Source organism: Cucurbita moschata, unplaced genomic scaffold (assembly GCF_002738365.1).
Source record: "Cucurbita moschata cultivar Rifu unplaced genomic scaffold, Cmos_1.0 Cmo_Scf00029, whole genome shotgun sequence".
Classification (NCBI taxonomy): Eukaryota; Viridiplantae; Streptophyta; class Magnoliopsida; order Cucurbitales; family Cucurbitaceae; genus Cucurbita; species Cucurbita moschata.
This window is the reverse complement of record NW_019268545.1, coordinates 2,491,398-2,508,691: the sequence shown is the minus strand read 5'-3', so window position 1 is coordinate 2,508,691 and position 17,294 is coordinate 2,491,398. Positions and strand designations below refer to the sequence as shown.

Here is a 17,294-nt window from a genome sequence, read left to right as displayed (position 1 = left end):
GGATGTTGGGCCCTGAAGGATGTGGATTGGGGGTCTCACATCGATTGGAGGAGGGAACAAGTGCCAGCGATAACGCTGAACTTCGGAGAGGGTGAATTCTAAGATCCCACATCCGTTGAGGTGGAGAGCACATTCTTTATAAGATTTTTTTTTTTTCAAATTACATAGAAATATTTCAAATCCAATATTCACCTTCAAGAATATGGATATTTTTAGTAGAAAAATAATATCTTATGTGTACATATTTGAAGTATTTTAATTCGACCTCTATTAAATTTTGTGTGAAAATTTCTTCATATATGAAATTGTAATATAGATAACTGTAACGCTTCTAACTTTCTTATCTAGATCAGAGATGTCATTACCTGCATGTCTGTATGAGTATTATTAAATAATTAATAAAGTCTTTCAAATGAAGTTATAGATTTAAATGTTCAACTTTAAAGATAAGAAATAAAAATCAACACAAAACAAATACCATAACATAAACTTTAGCATGAAAATAAAAGCCTTAAACTACTTATATGAAACTAATCGAGGAAAACCAGGCATACTTTGTCCTCACTTAGTATGTCATGCAGAGCATAACATTCTTAACCATGATGTATGTAAGAGTCACGGCATATGCGTCATCATACGTCATACAATTCTTAAACCAACTAATAATAGAGCCGCTTAGTTGTTTGATCTTGACCGAAGTCCCTAAATATTGTAAAACTTGTCTAAAACGGTTGAACAACTCAGTTTACAAACATATATGGGCAAACTCTAATTTTAATGCAATGACTTATCAATATCAGTTTAATGTGTATTGATATATTTGATATTATTTTATACCTCTAATAAATATAGAGTATAAGGTCTAGTTTTAGAGAAGTCACTAAATAGCCTCCTAACTTGGGGAGAAGGGGTGCCTTCTCACAAAAGAGGTTGCAATAACCAGACCCAAACGGCTGTTTACCAAAAATACAGGTCTCCGCAAGGTCCTGAGCTTCTAACTTCTTACAAAAAAAAAAACAAAACTAAAAAATAATAATATTTGTTATCGATATAGGGTGTTAGTGCTGTTGCATGATATTTTGGTGTTGGCAAACGGGGATTTTCAGTTTTTAAATTGAACGATGATATTCAAACATTAAATGGATACTATTCTGGATGTACAAATTTTTCTTAAGCTTTTCAAACCATTTTGTATGCGTTTTTCTCGTTCTCAATTAATTTTGAGATGATAATCTGTTAGATACTCATATAGTTGAGAGTAAGTTAGAGAAACCCACCTTAATTTATTTTATTATAAGCGTGGTGTTACATATAGTCAAAAAGTGCTTAGCCGATTCAAGGGATCGAATCCACCTTTCCACAATGATCAACAAAGATTCGGACTCGTTTGAACATAAAGTCGGCCGATGCGAAGTTTTGGCTTGGTGGCATTAGAATTACAACAAAGAAGGATTCTCTTGCTGAATTTGTTAGGATCGATACCCGTTGTTTGCTCTAATACCAGTTGTTGAGATCGCACAACAACGCACATGCTCGATCTAGATGAACACAAAGAAAAGGATAGAGAAAATTGCAAGGAGAACTCTGGCTAAAAGAATTTTTTTTATTGATGACTTCAGGAGAAAAGAGTACAAACAATAGAAAGTACACTTCCAAAGCTCTACCCAACCATATATATATGGTAGTACTATATATATATAGATTTAACAGATTTAGCTATTATAGTTATTTACCATATATAGCTTTATCGGATATAGTTTTACCATGTATATAGCTTTACTATATATAACTTTACTATATATAGCTTTACCAAATATAGCTTTACCGGATATAATGTTGACCAAGCTATAAATAAGTATCAGGTTACATGGCGTAACAGAATTATCTTCACAGCTTGCTCCCTATCCATCCCCACTAACTCTGGCCAACGCCACTTTTCTTCGTTCAACATAACTTCACCAATATAAACTATACTTATTAGATCCATAAAATGGTATCAATATGATATCAAAATGATATCAATACATCATTGTAATAAGTATATATAGGCTTATTTTATTGTCAAGAGAACACATCTTAATTTCGAATTTCAACCTAAAGAATAAAATAAAATAAAATTTAAATGTCGAACATATTCGAGACTTATTGTAAAGTTATAATATTTTTATCTATATAAAAATTTCAAATATGATAAAGTATAACAGAAACTTTAAAAAGAGAATGCATTATTTATTCTCGAAAGCGTTATATTTTTGTTTGATTTTATTACGAATTAAAAATAATGCACTACAAATCATACCTTTTCAAAAACGTGTTTGACAAGTCTCTTAGAATATTTTCCTAGATATGAAACTTCTTATTTGTCCATACTTAAAACTTCCTCTCCAAGATATTTCTACCACAAATATTTTCTAGTTGTTTATACTAAATAATATATTTAAATATAATATTTTAATATATACGTGAATCTCATTTAAATTTTAAATATATAATATACATTAATTATTTTAATATTTAATATCTTTAATACATTAAATATTAATTTCCAACCCTTCAAAAATATATATATATATATATTCCTAACCAACTCCATTATTTCTCGATCAATTGATCTCTATGTTACAATAGAGTTACTTTATGGCTAATTTTTTTGTTGGCCGATTACAGCAAGTTTTCTGATTTAACTCGAAGGAAGGATCGGTATTACGAAAATGGCCATTCTAGTAAGTCATGTTCTTCGATTCCTTTTCGTTAATTGTGTTAATTTTTGTAGTAATTGTTTAAATCCGTGTCATACTGTATTAGAATGTAATAAATTGTTATAAAAAATAGACAAATCAAGGCAAGTCGAAAAAAATAAGGAATTAAACACTTAATTCTTCCCACTTATTCGCCCAAATTTAATAATCGTTCTTCTAGTTGGTGATAGGAAAATATGAATTATCATAAAAGATTACATATCAAGTTATCTATAGGAATATCTTAGTTTTTTGTTGTGATAGTTCTTTCAATTTTAACGATAGAAAAACAAACGTCAAAATTAGCAATTTTTTATAGGAATTTACGAGGCAAAAGCATGTGATATGTGAACTCTCTCAATAAACGGGGTTCAAAAAATTGTATTAGATAGATTAGTAATACAGGGATGTGCCTTAAACGCATGTGTTACGTAATGTCAACAGATTATTACGTGGAGACTGTTTAGAAAATCTCCAGCTATCCTTTGGCTATGAACTTGTTCTTATAATTTATAATAGTTGACCGGTATCGAAACCACTCCCACATGATTATAACTAGGAATTGTTAGAGTCGTCAATTAATCTTTAATAGTGATTTATCTCGTATGACAAGATTTGAATATATCATGGAGTTAGGCTATTCGGGAGGTTCTCACACATAGACCTACATACTTTGAACCGATAACCTATAAAAATAAAATGTATAGTTAGAACATTTGAACAATAGTGAATCCAATCATTGTGATAAGAGCGTAGAAGTGCAAGGTCATTTGACATTGATTTCAAGGGTGGTTCGAGGTGCTAAACAAAGTGAATCCAATCATGAATACAAGCTTTGAGAAGTTCGGTCACATGAATACAACAATTGACATAAGCTCTTAAGAGCTAAATGACAGTAATCCGTGGTCAAAAACTCTATTATGATTTCAGGAGTTACGTGAACTAGAAGTAATATTTCTTTAGTATTAATAACCTTCGAGAGCTACCCGAGTCTTAACTACAATATAATTATGATTGGTGGTGACTTTAGAGAGAAAACATAGGTTAACACCATTGGGAAACACGAGTTAGATATATGATTTATAGTTTCTACCCTTTTCATTTTAGATAATATTTGAGGCTACTTGATTGGTGAAGAGGGCGTTTTGAACGGAATATAGGTCAAACTATATAGTACAAAAAAAAAAAAAAAAAAAAAAGCATAAAATTATAATAAGCATACAAAATTCAAAACTTTAGGTTAATTCCTAGACTAAACAACTCTAAATTTAATAATTCAACTATAACGACTCAAACTCACCGCTAGAAGATATTGTTCTTTTTGGATTCTCTCAAAGTTTTTAAAACATGTCTGCTAGGGAGAGGTTTCCACACACTTATAAACAGTGTTTCATTCTCCTGCCCAACCGATGTGGGATCTTACAATTCACTCCCGTTCAGGGCCTAGCATCCTTGCTAGCACTCGTTCCTTTCTCCAATTGATGTGTTCTTTGGAGACCAGTATTCTTACTGGCACACCATCTCGTGTCTACCCCATTCGAGGAACAGCCTCCTCGCTAGCACGTCGCTCAGTGTCGGGTTCTGATATCATTTGTAACAGCTCAAGCCCACCACTAGTAGATATTGTCCTTTTGTAGCTTTCCCTTTCGGGCTTCCCCTCAAGGTTTTTAAGACGCGTTTGATAGGGAGAGGTTTCCACACACTTATAAAGGATGTTTTATTCTCCTCCCCAACCGATGTGTGATCTTACATCGACAAAACGCCCAAACATTCCTTTAATTGTTTTTCGTGGCCATTCAATTCTAATGGAGATTGAATGAATTACTTTTTCGAATAATTATGAATTCTTGAGCTTCTAGCGCTCCCTTTGAAAATGTTATTGTTTCTTATTTCTTGTTTTCAAGTACTAAAAATATAAATATATTTGATAATTATTTACGTTATGGACGATGAAAAACTTCTAGCATTAACATTGGGTGCCTGTGTTATGTTGCTACGTAATATTTTGGCACAGGCGACAAGCTTTCTCGGTTTGTGTTGTTACTCCTCCCAACCGAAATAAAGGTATTAGCTATAGGCGAATACAAATTAGAACAACCCATATGTATGAATTTTTCGAAGCCTTTCAAGCTTTTTTTATACATTTTTCCCGTTCTTAATTAGTTTTGAAATGAAATTTCATATTTATTTATTAGATACTCATATAATTGAAATTAAGTCGAGAAACACACCTTAATTTATTTTATTCAAGTAGTAAGGCGTTACATATTGTCAAGGGTGTTTAGCCAATTCGAGGGATCGAATTCACCTTTCCACTATCGTCATTAAAGACTCGGACTCGATTTGGCCTATAATCCTTAGTTGCCCAGTTTTGACCTCGTGGCATTAGAATTACGTCGAGAGAAGGATTCTCTTGTTGTATTATCTTCACTGCTTCCTCCCCATCCTTCCCCACCAACTCTGGCCAAGACAACTTTTCTAAACCATTTGAAAAGACTAAATTAATAAAAACACATACACTAAGGGTTCTAAACTATTTTAAACCATTTTAAATTTGGTATTAACACAGTAAAAATGGTATTTTTCATTCCTTTGTAAAGCAAAACATTAACACTTTTCATCTCAAACTAAAGGTAACAACATTTTTTTTTTAATTTATTTAAAAGGTAAGAATATTATTGAAATTTTTTAATTTTTAAGAAAAATACTATTGTCATTAATCTAACCCATTTAAAAACCTATTGGTCACATAATTGAGATTACGCTTTTTAAAATTTTATTAATAGGGTGTTATTATTTTAATATATATTTAGTGGTTTGTAAGAAATTATTAAACTAAAAATATTTTTTAAAAATGAAAAATTAGGACTAAAATATATATTATATATAATAATAATAATAAAAGAAAAGTATAAATAAGGATTTATAACAATACCTGACATTTCTTTTTGTTGCGAGTTTGGCCTTCTATGTTTGTAAGTTTCGTTGTTTAAGTTAACAAAAATCAATATCTATATATATGCCTATTTTGGAATCACACATTAACTTTTTTTTCCCTTTATTTTTAAAAGAATAAATTCTAATTTCAGATTTGAAGGAATAAAATAGGGTAAAATCATTTTAAAATTATAATATTCTTATCTATTAATCTCGAATATTTTGTAAATATAAGGATTTCACACCAAATTTAAAATAATTTGAATTCAAAATTTTACTCATCTATATACATATAAAATATTATTTCTCACTAAAAAAAAATCTATGAATAAGAATAATTTAAACAATATTTGCAATATTTATAAAATGAAAATTAAAGCATAAGAATAATTCAAAAGAAAAAAGAGAGTTGACGGACGCAATGAGATAAGAGACAATATTGTGGTGAGATGTAATTTGACACCATCATATAAGAATAAGATCATATAGGAATAAGAGCTCCCTCGAGATAGGATAATTAAGAAAGATTTAAAATAATTGAAAGTTAATGTCTGCACTAGGAAGATGCATTTTCCTTTTTGATGACTTAATCACAGGAACTCAAAATTTAAGTGTGTTTCACTTTGAGCAATTCTTTGTACGGTGACCTCGGAAGAAGTTTCTTAGTCTGCATGTGAGTGAGGACAAAATATGTTGCAAAAATTCATGTCGGACGATGAGATAGCCTTCACTCCTAGAAGTGAGAAGTAAGTAACATGGTTGTATCATAAGGGAATATTGGAGGCTATCAAGGGTTGAATTTGGATTCTGAATTTTGATCCCACTCCTGGGTATAGGTTGTTACAAATGGTACTAGAGTGTTACATTTTTCCGGGAAAGAACCAATGCAAAACCTGTGAGTATGTGACACTAAAGTAAAATAGGGGTACATGAATGAACCGAGATCATACTTGAATGCGAGCTATCCTGATGATAAGATAACAAAAAAAAAAAAAAAAAAAAAAGGCTTGAAAGAATTGAAAATCATTAAGAACTCCAAAGTTTTCTCGGTGACTCGATTATGAAAACTCCCAAGTGTTGGAAGGCAATAGATTTTGAGGAATGTCTAGAGCCTCAAGCTTTGAATCCTCATTTGAATCTTAGGTATGAATTGTTACAAATGTTAACAAAAGCGGTACCTCCTAGTAAGATGTGGTTCAGAGACGAATCAACGATGAAGTTGGTGTTGCCACCTCTTAGATTATTAACCTTCTTAGACAATCCGTCATTAAAAAAAAAAGGTTGGAAACCGACTAAAAAAGGCTAAACGTCGATAAAAACATGACCAAAATGGGAGAAAACAAAAGGAAAAGAAAGAATCTTAGCTTCGAACTCAGACCAGAGGCTCGAACTTCAAACCGGTTGAACTCGGCTTGCGTTAGTTCCTTGGCTTGGTGGCTCCGACTCAATTTCCACTACTTAGATTGCTCAAAATGAATTCTCGGGACCTTTCCAACCATATTGAACTTTTGGAGCCATTTTTAAGTTCCTAGAAGCATTTGAGGCCAGGATAACCATTGATTAGTCAAGTTAAGTTTTTTTAGCAAAAAAAAATATAGTTAACGGTACAGTTAGGTGAGTTGAATCGTTTATTATGTCTTAATCTGATGTCATGGACCCACGTGTATTGAATTGGGTTATAAATGACATATCTAGACTAGCACAAGGATAAATTAGTGAATTCGGCTTAGGCCCACCAAATAATTTTTGTTGTTGGCTTGGTTGGATGACTTGTTTGTGTTCAGATATAATATTTAGCGAATATTTTATTTATGAAATATATCTTAGATATTATATCTTAATATTCGTTCCTTTATGATTTAATTTAGAGTATATTTTATTTTATATTCAATATTTAATTAGTTTATATTTTACTTATTTGTACGTGGCTCGCGTGTATCCTATTTAAAGTTTATGAATATAAATGAGAACATACCTTCGATTCAGTTCTATTTCTCATTCTTAACAATTTTCTATATGGATGACGTGCTATGATCCCTACACATGTCATGTTTTATAATTGCTAGACGTGTGTTATGTTATGTTTATACAATGATATATGTTATAAGTTATATTATGTTACATTCATGTTATGATGCATGAATCCCTATGTATCATGTCATGTAAACTAGGTTAATACGCCCAATCTATACCTATGAGACATTAGAAAGTCGGGTATGTTAACTGTGAAATATATGACAAGTAATACGTTTATGTATCTCATAGGAACACTATGTAAAAAAAAAAAAAAAAAAAGGAAAGGAGGAATGACTCACATTATAAGTAAGTATGTCATGTTTTGACGTTATGGAACCTCATGCATCGGGATACAATTGTTGTTTATTTAAGAGTTTAAATCCATGACATCGTTTATGAAATAAACTCGATTTAAACAATTAGCAGTATATTTTGAGTGATTTTGAACATAAACAAATGTTGATAAAATAAACCCTAATTTATATGGAATTCATATACTTCTAAAGTTTTTACTCTTAAAATTTACAGATTTAGTACGGCCTGTACAATAGCCTAACACATTGACTTCCAAACTTGTGAAGAATCAAATGCTATTTAATTTTATAAGTAATGTGATTTATAGCGGTTTAATTGGACTAAAAAAATGATTTAGAATCAGATTCCATTTAAGTTTGACTAAAAATGTGATTTAGATTCGGATCCTAATTCATTTTACTAAATAATTTGATGTCAAACATATCAATTATATGTTAGGTTATGGAGCTACTTATTTATAGCTTAGTCAACTGTTATATATAGTAAAGCTATATGGTAGATGTAAAGTACATTTAAATAAAAGCTATATCCGGTTATACATGGTAGAGTAGATGGTAGCTATAACTATATATATATATATCCCTCCAGCAAAGATTTGAGAATATGCTTTCTATATTCTATTCTCTCTTACTGGATATTAATACAAAATCTTTAACCAATATTCTCTTTACATTTTCTCTATCATGTTCTTTGTGTTCATCTAAATCAAGTGTGTGTTGTTGTCCGATCCTAACATAATCGTTGAACTATACTCACATCATCGATTAGATTCTTAAATGTAAATGTTTTTATAACCTAATTGCATCTCATTCCTTGTTATTCATGCTCCTATCTAAATCAAAGTTAATAGTTAATTGAATTTAATATATGTGGGTTCGTCCTTATCTTTTTCGATACAGTCCAAAATTTAAAATCTTGAAAATCAGATCGTAACAAAATTATAAACACGATTTTTTTTTTTTTTTTTTTTTTTTTTTTTTTTTTTTTGAAGTTTATCACTTTTGTGAAAGTTACGAGGTTAATATGTGCGTTTGTTAGACTTACTTTAGTGCAAAATTTTATTATTAAAATTAATGATATTTTTATATTGTTTTTTTAAATTATCGACTGAATTAATGCAAAGAGCCTCCACGATCCAAACTAGCTATAAATATCACTACATAATTATCAAAGCATCTCATTGTCACCAAAAGTAAAAGGGATTGAAAAAGATGGATGAAGAAATCATTCTTCCTTCAGGTGTGTAGAACTCCTTCTCACTCTGGGCGTTTCATTAACTCTTTTTTGTCCCTCTTTTCTTATACGATTCGATTACTTAGGTAAATTCTCGTGGTTGGAACTCATATTCTTCGAATCCTTCATTGCAGTACGTCTTATAGAGAAGATAATCCAGACGTAAAGACAATCGTGCTATTGGCTAGAATTGGAGGGGACTAAATATTTCAGATACGATCAAGTTCGAGTTTTTGTTAATATAAACGATAAAGTCGTTGAAGTTCCTCAAATTGGTTGAAATAATTTGAATATCTATATTTGAAACAATTAAGACAGTGATTAAATAAGGTAGAATCTACCTTTCTACCATAATATTTGAATTATATGTATAGTTTATTTGAATGTTTGTTTGGCATTTAAATATTTGTACGCTCATGGAAGCAACTTCTCTTTATAATTCAAAGGGCCAACTTCGTCATTCAAAACAAATTTTGTATTAGGCTTCTTAGTGTTATCATCTTCATAAGTCTACACAAAGAAATAGTTTGGAGAGTTCCTTATTGCTCCAACAAACAACATTCTTATGACACCATAAAATTTATGCATATCAAGAAACGACCCTATTCATACCAACTCATAATCATAAAAGAATACAAATGCAAATTCTTGTCAATCTTTTAATAATTTCTATATTGTATGACTTTGATATGCAAAGTTTAAATATGTGCTCCCTCGAGTGAATTCATCTTTCTTCTGCCCTCAAAGAAATAATGACGAAAAAAGAGTACAAACTCTTCGAAATGGTGAAAAAGAAGATATATTAGAAAAGTTAAAGTTTCATTAGAGAGCGTTATCAAATACAAAGTGAAACACAAATGCGAACAGAATTCAAGATAAATTAATACTTCTGCCTTTATTGGGTTACACTAATACTTTAGAAAATGAAGGTAAATATACAATATTGATCCAGACAAACAGAAACATCAACATTTTTTTTTAGTTTTTTAATTACCCCATTGTATTAACATTCGAACTTGACCCCACCTAAGATTTTGGTTTTAGTAACGTAGAGATGGAAAACAAATATAAGTACTAAAATCATAAAGAGAAATTAGGGGACTTGCAATTTGGAACTTGGCTAATACATGTCTTATCGGACACTGACTTCTTTAGTTGCAATCATTGACACTATTTCTCTGTTGCGAATAACTCTTTTTAGGCGGGTATCTAGTACACCTTTTGATTATTTGTTGCCCAATTTGACATCACAAGCTTTTGACAAATGAGCTTGGCTTGAGCTTCTGACGGGTAAGGGTCCTCTTCAAGGAGTTTGGCTTCAACCCTCGTTTTTTTTTTTCTCGTTTTTTTTTTTTTTTTTACTATTTTTCCTGATGACTATACACTCAAAATGTAGCTCTGATGTCAACTGACAATGCTGACAGTGTCATACTTTTTTAACCGTATGACATCAGGGTTGAAAAGGTACGATGTTTTCTTCATTTGTAATTAATTTGAATAATATCATCTTATAATTGAATTTTATATTGTACTTAATTTTGGTCTTCTTTGTCATTATTTCGATTTAACTTATATGAAATTTTCATCTTTGATTTTTATTTACTTGTTAGTCATAGTCCGAGTTTGAAAGCCTAAAAAATCAGACCATGACAAATTCCCACCTCCTATCACTGGTGTCACGAGTTTCACCAATTTATTTCTAAATTCCGATAAGTTTTTTATTCCTTTTCCATTCTTTTTTAATTTTCATAATTTTCTATAAGTAACTCGAACAAACTTGGTTCTTTCACCAAAGTTGTGAAATCAACTTTGTTCTTTCGCAAAAGTTGTGTAATCAACTTAGTTCATTCGCGAAAGTGGTAGAATTTTAATCAATTATTTTTCTATTAATTTAAAATCAAGCTTATGAAGAAATATTCAAATTCAAAGTTGGTCTAAACTCAACTTTGTGGCTCCATTCAACTTGAGTTTTCTTTATGAAACTGATGTGAAATTCCCCTAACAACCAACCAAAAATTCAGAACCTAGTTTCAAGAAATCCTTTTGGATCTTACCAAAAACCAAAACTAAAAATCCAAAATCTATTTCTTATGTTCTTCCTCCATTCTTGACATATTTAGTGATCCATTCTTGACATATTTAGTGATTCAAAAGCCTATAATGATTCTCGGAAGACAATAAAGAACTTCAACAAAAATTTTACTCACGAAACCACCTTTTGGAACAAATTTGAGTTTCTCTTCACTTCTTTATTAAAACCATAAACGGTTCATTCTTAATTGCAAGAAAGTAAAAATGAACATTTTGTATCTTGGTTGACCGACTTAAAAGTAATATATGATATTTAATATCTTACTTGGGCTCGAGTGTTAAAGAGAGAAAAGGCGGGAGTGAGAGTTAGAGAGAGAGAAAAAAAGAGTTTGTCGGAGAAAAAAATAAAGACGAACTCGAAGGGCCATTAAAGAGAATTCTCAAATACCATGGAGAAACACAAAAGAAAAGGAAATTGATCATTGAAATGGTAGAATTCAATAGATATGAATACTTCTACCCTTATTGGCTTACAATAACACTTAAAAGAAAATCAATACATATCAATACATCAACATTTTTATGTAGTTTTTTTCTAACCAATGGTTGGAGTTTGAACGATTATTCCCTTTATATTAATAAACATCCTAATCCGATCGCACCTAAGATCTTCAGTCACTGCACTTCCAGTTAAGATAGTCTCGACACGTTTCACATTGTAATTGTCTTTCCTGATGATATGCTTTGCAATTGTTGATTCAATCCCAACAAGTTCTGGCCACCTATTCTTTCCTATAAAACCAAACTAAATAATTAAATCAACTATCATACAAGCAACTTAATTTTCAAAATCAAATCGAAACTATACGACCTCGTGCAGTCCAGTTAGGTAAATATACCAGGAGGACAAAAATCAGCCATGAAGTTGATGGATGGGTTTTTGGATATCTATGTATTTGTTGAATGGTAGTGTTTGGATAATGCAAATATCAAAGGGTTATGTATGAATATTTATAGGGAATGATCTGATGATGGCTTCCCAAATTGGGAAGGAACTAAGGGCAGGCCGCCCCAACTTTTGGACCATATAATAAACTTAATATATAATTATCTCTAAAGTTTGACCACGTTATCTTATTGCTAAAGACATGTGGGAGAGGAGGAGGATGCGATAAGAATGAATTTTTAAGTGAGGCTGCCGTGCGTTAATTGTATTTGGCATTTAATGCAATTTGTCCCGTGAAGGAGAAATTTATTCAACAAGTTGTGACAATGTACTTAATTGTTTTGTAACGTTGAACTATCGTTTATCTAACGCGATAAGACTATCAATTATATGATGGAAGGATGACTACTCACACAATTCATACACTTGATTGAGATGAAGAACACGACAAATAAAAGAGAGAAAATGTAAGGAGAAATATACTTAGTACGATCGAGATTGGTATACTCTACTGCGGCTATGAGTTTATTTGGTCAACCAATTTATATTTTATTTATAAAAGAGGTGGCTTTTATTTTCTAAGTTTACATGGGATATTATCTCTAACTTTTTTTTGAGTTCTAAAAGAAGGTTGCCAATATAATATTCCATTTCTTAAAAGAGCCTCCAACATCCAAACTTGCTATAAATTTCACTACCTAATTATCAAACCATCTCATTCAACTTTGAGCAAAAGTAAAAGGGATTGAAGAAGATGGATGAAGAAATCACTCTTCCTTCAGGTTTGTAGAACTCCTTCTCACTCGGGCGTTTCATTAACTCTTTTTCGTCCCTCTTTTCTTATAAGATTCAATTACTTAGGTAAATCTTCGTGGCCGGAACTCGTATTCATCGAATCCTCCATTGCAGTACGTCTTATAAAGAAAGATAATTCTCATGTAAAGACAATCGTACTATTAGCTGGGTCTGGAGTTACTAAAGATTTCAGACTCGATCGAGTTCGAGTTTTTGTTAATATAAATGATAAGGTAGTTGAAGTTCCTCAAGTTGGTTGAAATTTGAATATCTATATTTGAAACAAGTAAGACTAATTAAATAAGGTAGAATCTACCTTTCTACCGTAATATTTGAATTATAGGTATGGTTTATTTGAATGTTTGTATGCCATTTAAATATTTGTATGCACATGGGAGCAACTTTTCTTTAATGGCTTAAAGTTTTAATTTTAACATGAATAATTCCGATTCATCTAGTATTCTATTATGGATTGTAATGTTATCTTCGTCATTAAAAATAAATTATCTATTAGACCTTATAATGTTATTATCATCAAAAGAATGAACGATCTTTGTGCCTGCTACTAGTGTAATTTTTGTTCGGATATTTGTCCTTCTTTAAGTACGCTCACGATTAAGAAATAGTTGGAGATATCTTAATTGTCCCCACATACAACATTCTTATGATACGACAAAACTTATACATATCAGGGCACGACTCGATCCATACTAACTCATAATCATAAAAAAAAATACAAATGCAGACTCTTATCAATCGAGACGAGTTCATTATCAAAGATTAACGGACTATCTTTTAATAGTTCACATACTGTATAGCTTTGATGTTGAAAATTTAAATCTCTACTCCAATTGAATGAATTCATGTTTATTCGGCCATCAAAGAAATAATGAGAAAAAAGGGTGCAAACTGAAGGGGTATACTTGAAAAACTGAAGTGCCATTTGAATTGACCATTGAAGAGGTAGAATTCAAGATAGGTTAGTCCTTCTGCCTTTATTGGATTCTAATAATACTTTAGAAAACGAAGGTGAATACACAACGGTGATCATTTCGATTTATCGAATCTGCCCTTCTCTCGGACTCAATCTGGGATTTACTTGATAAACCATGACAAAACTAGTAACGTCATCTCTTCGCTTGACAAAACTAGTAATGTCATCTCTTCACTTGAGCTAGGGGTGAGCATCCTAAATATCATTCAACTTTGTGTTTTTAACTCATAAATAAATGATTAGAATACATATTACTAGGAAGAAACGAAACATTTTTTTATAAAATGTGGAAACTTCTCCCTAACTTAAGCTTTTTAAAAACTTTGAGAGGAAGCTTAAAAAGAAATGTCTAAAGAGGACAATATATGCTATGCTAGCGGTGAGCATGGACTGTTGTGAATGATATTAGAGCTAGACACCGGACGATATGCCACCGAGAAGATTGGAAGGGGGTGGACATGAGGCAGTGTGCACCGGGCGATGTGCCAACGAGGAGGTTGAATCCCGAAAGGGGTGGATACGAGGCAGTGTGCTAACAAGGATGTTGGGCCCTAAAGGGGATGGATTGGGGGTCCCACATCGATTGGAGAAGGGAACGAGTGCCAGCGAAAACACTAAGCTCCAAAGGGGGTGAATTGTGAGATCCCACATGGGTTGGGGTGGAGAACGAACCATTCTTTATAGGATGTGAAAACCTCTCCTACATTTTAAAAACGTTGAGGGGAAGCTGAGACAGAAAACCTAAAAAGGACCATATGTGCTGAATTACATCATCCTTATTGACATTTTGTCTTATTACCCCCAAAGAAGATGAATTTAGGAAGTCAAGCAGTAGAAACATGTTCCACTTTATTTAAACATTGTCTACTTTGATCACGAGCACTAATGACTTTGCTTTTATGACCACGAACTCTAATGACTTCGCTTTTATTTCTCCTAAAGGTTTTATAACAACTAAGACAGTGTTCCTTATACTCTCATGATCTTCCTAACTAATTTAAGTTAATTTTAGGATGTACTAATGACGGGAACCTTTTCGACCTTTCCCTCGACGTCAAGAACGACTTCAACAACCGCGAGGCCGGGAGGAACTGCGTATGGCGGGCGGCCTGAGACTGCTTGGTAGCCTATGATACTGCCATCGGGACCATATAATGGTTTGGATATGATCTCTGGCCCAGCTTGTAAGACTACGACCACATTCGGATTCTCTTCCTCTATGATCTTTACAGCCTTATTCCCATCTTCGCCCACCAGCTCAGGCCAAGACCTCTTTCCTAAGCAAATGAGGCATTTAAAAACTTGACCAAAAAATTGATTGAAAGGAAGAGGGTGTATTATGGGCAGTTTTGTGATGTCCCACGTTGGTTGAGGAGAACAAAACCTTTTCCTAGCAGACGCGTTTTAAAACCTTGAGGGGAAGCTCGAAAGAGAAAGCCCAAAGAGAACAATATATGCTAGCGGTGGGCCTGGGTCGTTACAAATGGTATCAGAGCCAGACACCGGACAATGTGCCAACTTTCTCGCTGTTCCCCAAAAGGGGGTAGACACGAGGTGGTGTGCCAATAAAGACGCTGGCCCTAAAGGGGGGTGGATTTGAGGGTGGTCCCACATCGATTGGAGGAAGGAAAGAATGCCAACGAAGATGCTGGGTCCGAAAGGGGGTGGATTGTGATGTCCCACATTGGTTGGGGAGGAGAACAAAACTTTTCCCTAGCGCAGATGCGTTTTAAATCCTTGAGGAGAAGCCCGAAAGGGAAAGTCCAAAGAGGACAATATCTGCTAGCGGTGGACCTAGGTCGTTACACCTGAATTTCCTTCCTCACACATCTTTTTGCTTTCTTCCTTCTGAATTCAGGCTTGGTTAGTTGTTTAAGTTAATGAAGTGATTATAAATAGGCAATTTTGGAATAAATTAATGTCACTCTTTTCTTTGATTGATTAGAGAATATATACTCTTATTCCAAAATTTAAGAACTCAAGAATAAATTAATGTACCTATTAATCTAATTCAATGAAAGATTATTTTGTAAAATAAGGTAGATTTGAGATCCTACATTGGTTAGAGAAGGGAACGAAGTATTTTTTATAGAGGTGCAGAAACTTCTCCCTATCAGATGTGTTTTAAAATCGTGAGGCTAACGGGCCAAATTGGACAATATTTATTAGTGCTGGGTTTGATCTATTACAAATGGTATCAGAGCCAGACACCAGGCAGTGTGTCAGCGAGAACGTTGAGCCTCCAAGAGAGGTGGATTGTGAGATCTCACATTGGTTGGAGAGGAGAACAAAGCATTCCTTACGAAGGTATGGAAACCTCTCCCTAGCAAACGTGTTTTAAAATTGTGAGACTAATAGAGATCTATGATACAGGCCAAAGCACGCAACATGTGCTAGCAGTGGGCCTTGACTATTACAATGGAAAAGATAATATTACTCTAATTCAATCAATTTATAGATAATTGAATCTAATAGATATAAATCGATATGAATGGACAAAAGTTATTAGATTTTTATACGATTTTTTTAATGTAATTTTATCCCTTCGAACTTCAATCTTATTTTGAAGACATCTAAATAAACTCTAACCATTGTGGTTTCTTACATCGGTGAGTCTTCACTTATACAAGGTGTCTTTTCTCTTTTGTTCTTTTGTGGATTTTAATGTGAGTTGTGTGATTCTAACAAATGGTATCCGAACAAGGGAAGATTTACTACAATCTGTAAAGATGGAAAGTTTAAAGATTGGGATCAAAAAGTTTGATGGATCCAGTTTCAATTTCTGTAAGATGCAAATTGAAGATTTAGTGTACCATAAAAATCTTCTCGGATCCTTATCCAGGGTGAAGCAAGATTCTCATGACTATGGAGCAGTGGAAGCTCATAGATCCGTAATATCTAGGGTTGGTTTAGTTGATTCTCTCCTGAAATAGGTTGGAAGCTCAAAAATCAGAAGGCTCTAGGGTTGATCCAGTCTACATTGTCTTGAAATACAATCCAAGCTCAAATATCGGTAGGCTCAAGAGTTGATCTAGTTGTCGCTATCATAAAATGGGTGGAAGCTCAAAAACTGGTAGACTCCAGGATTGATCCAGTTGAAATTATCTTGAAACATAGTGGAAGCTCAAAAATCGATAGACTCTGGAATTGATCTAGTTAACGTTGTCCTGAAATATAGTGGAAGCTTAAGGATTGTTAGACTCCAAGATTAAGTCCAACTCCCCACTTTCTGAATGTAACATATGTTTGACAACTTTTATTTTCTTTTTAATTTTGGGTCGAGAAGTAG

General features: G+C 32.7%; 1 protein-coding gene, 3 long non-coding RNA genes and 1 pseudogene across 4 annotated transcripts; 1 reads left to right on the top strand and 4 right to left on the bottom strand.

Annotated features, from left to right (window-relative positions):
* Positions 1–1,326: 1,326 nt before the first annotated feature.
* On the bottom strand, positions 1,327–1,951 carry LOC111463992 (annotated as a pseudogene).
* Positions 1,952–4,959: 3,008 nt separating this feature from the next.
* LOC111463863 lies at positions 4,960–5,757 on the bottom strand. Its single transcript, XR_002713945.1, has 2 exons — positions 5,674–5,757; positions 4,960–5,216 (listed from the first exon to the last, which is right to left on the bottom strand). It is a non-coding gene; the product is annotated as an uncharacterized LOC111463863 (long non-coding RNA).
* Positions 5,758–11,675: 5,918 nt separating this feature from the next.
* LOC111463865 lies at positions 11,676–12,294 on the bottom strand. The gene is made up of 2 exons (XR_002713947.1): positions 12,170–12,294; positions 11,676–12,062 (listed from the first exon to the last, which is right to left on the bottom strand). It is a non-coding gene; the product is annotated as an uncharacterized LOC111463865 (long non-coding RNA).
* A 616-nt stretch (positions 12,295–12,910) lies between these two features.
* On the top strand, positions 12,911–13,551 carry LOC111463866. Its single transcript, XR_002713948.1, has 2 exons — positions 12,911–12,998; positions 13,078–13,551. It is a non-coding gene; the product is annotated as an uncharacterized LOC111463866 (long non-coding RNA).
* A 1,388-nt stretch (positions 13,552–14,939) lies between these two features.
* Positions 14,940–15,890, bottom strand: LOC111463861. Its single transcript, XM_023107797.1, has 2 exons — positions 15,814–15,890; positions 14,940–15,282 (listed from the first exon to the last, which is right to left on the bottom strand). The coding sequence occupies exons 1-2, from the start codon at positions 15,833–15,835 to the stop codon at positions 15,014–15,016; spliced, it is 291 nt and encodes a 96-aa protein (XP_022963565.1). The 5' UTR covers positions 15,836–15,890; the 3' UTR covers positions 14,940–15,013.
* Positions 15,891–17,294: the final 1,404 nt, after the last annotated feature.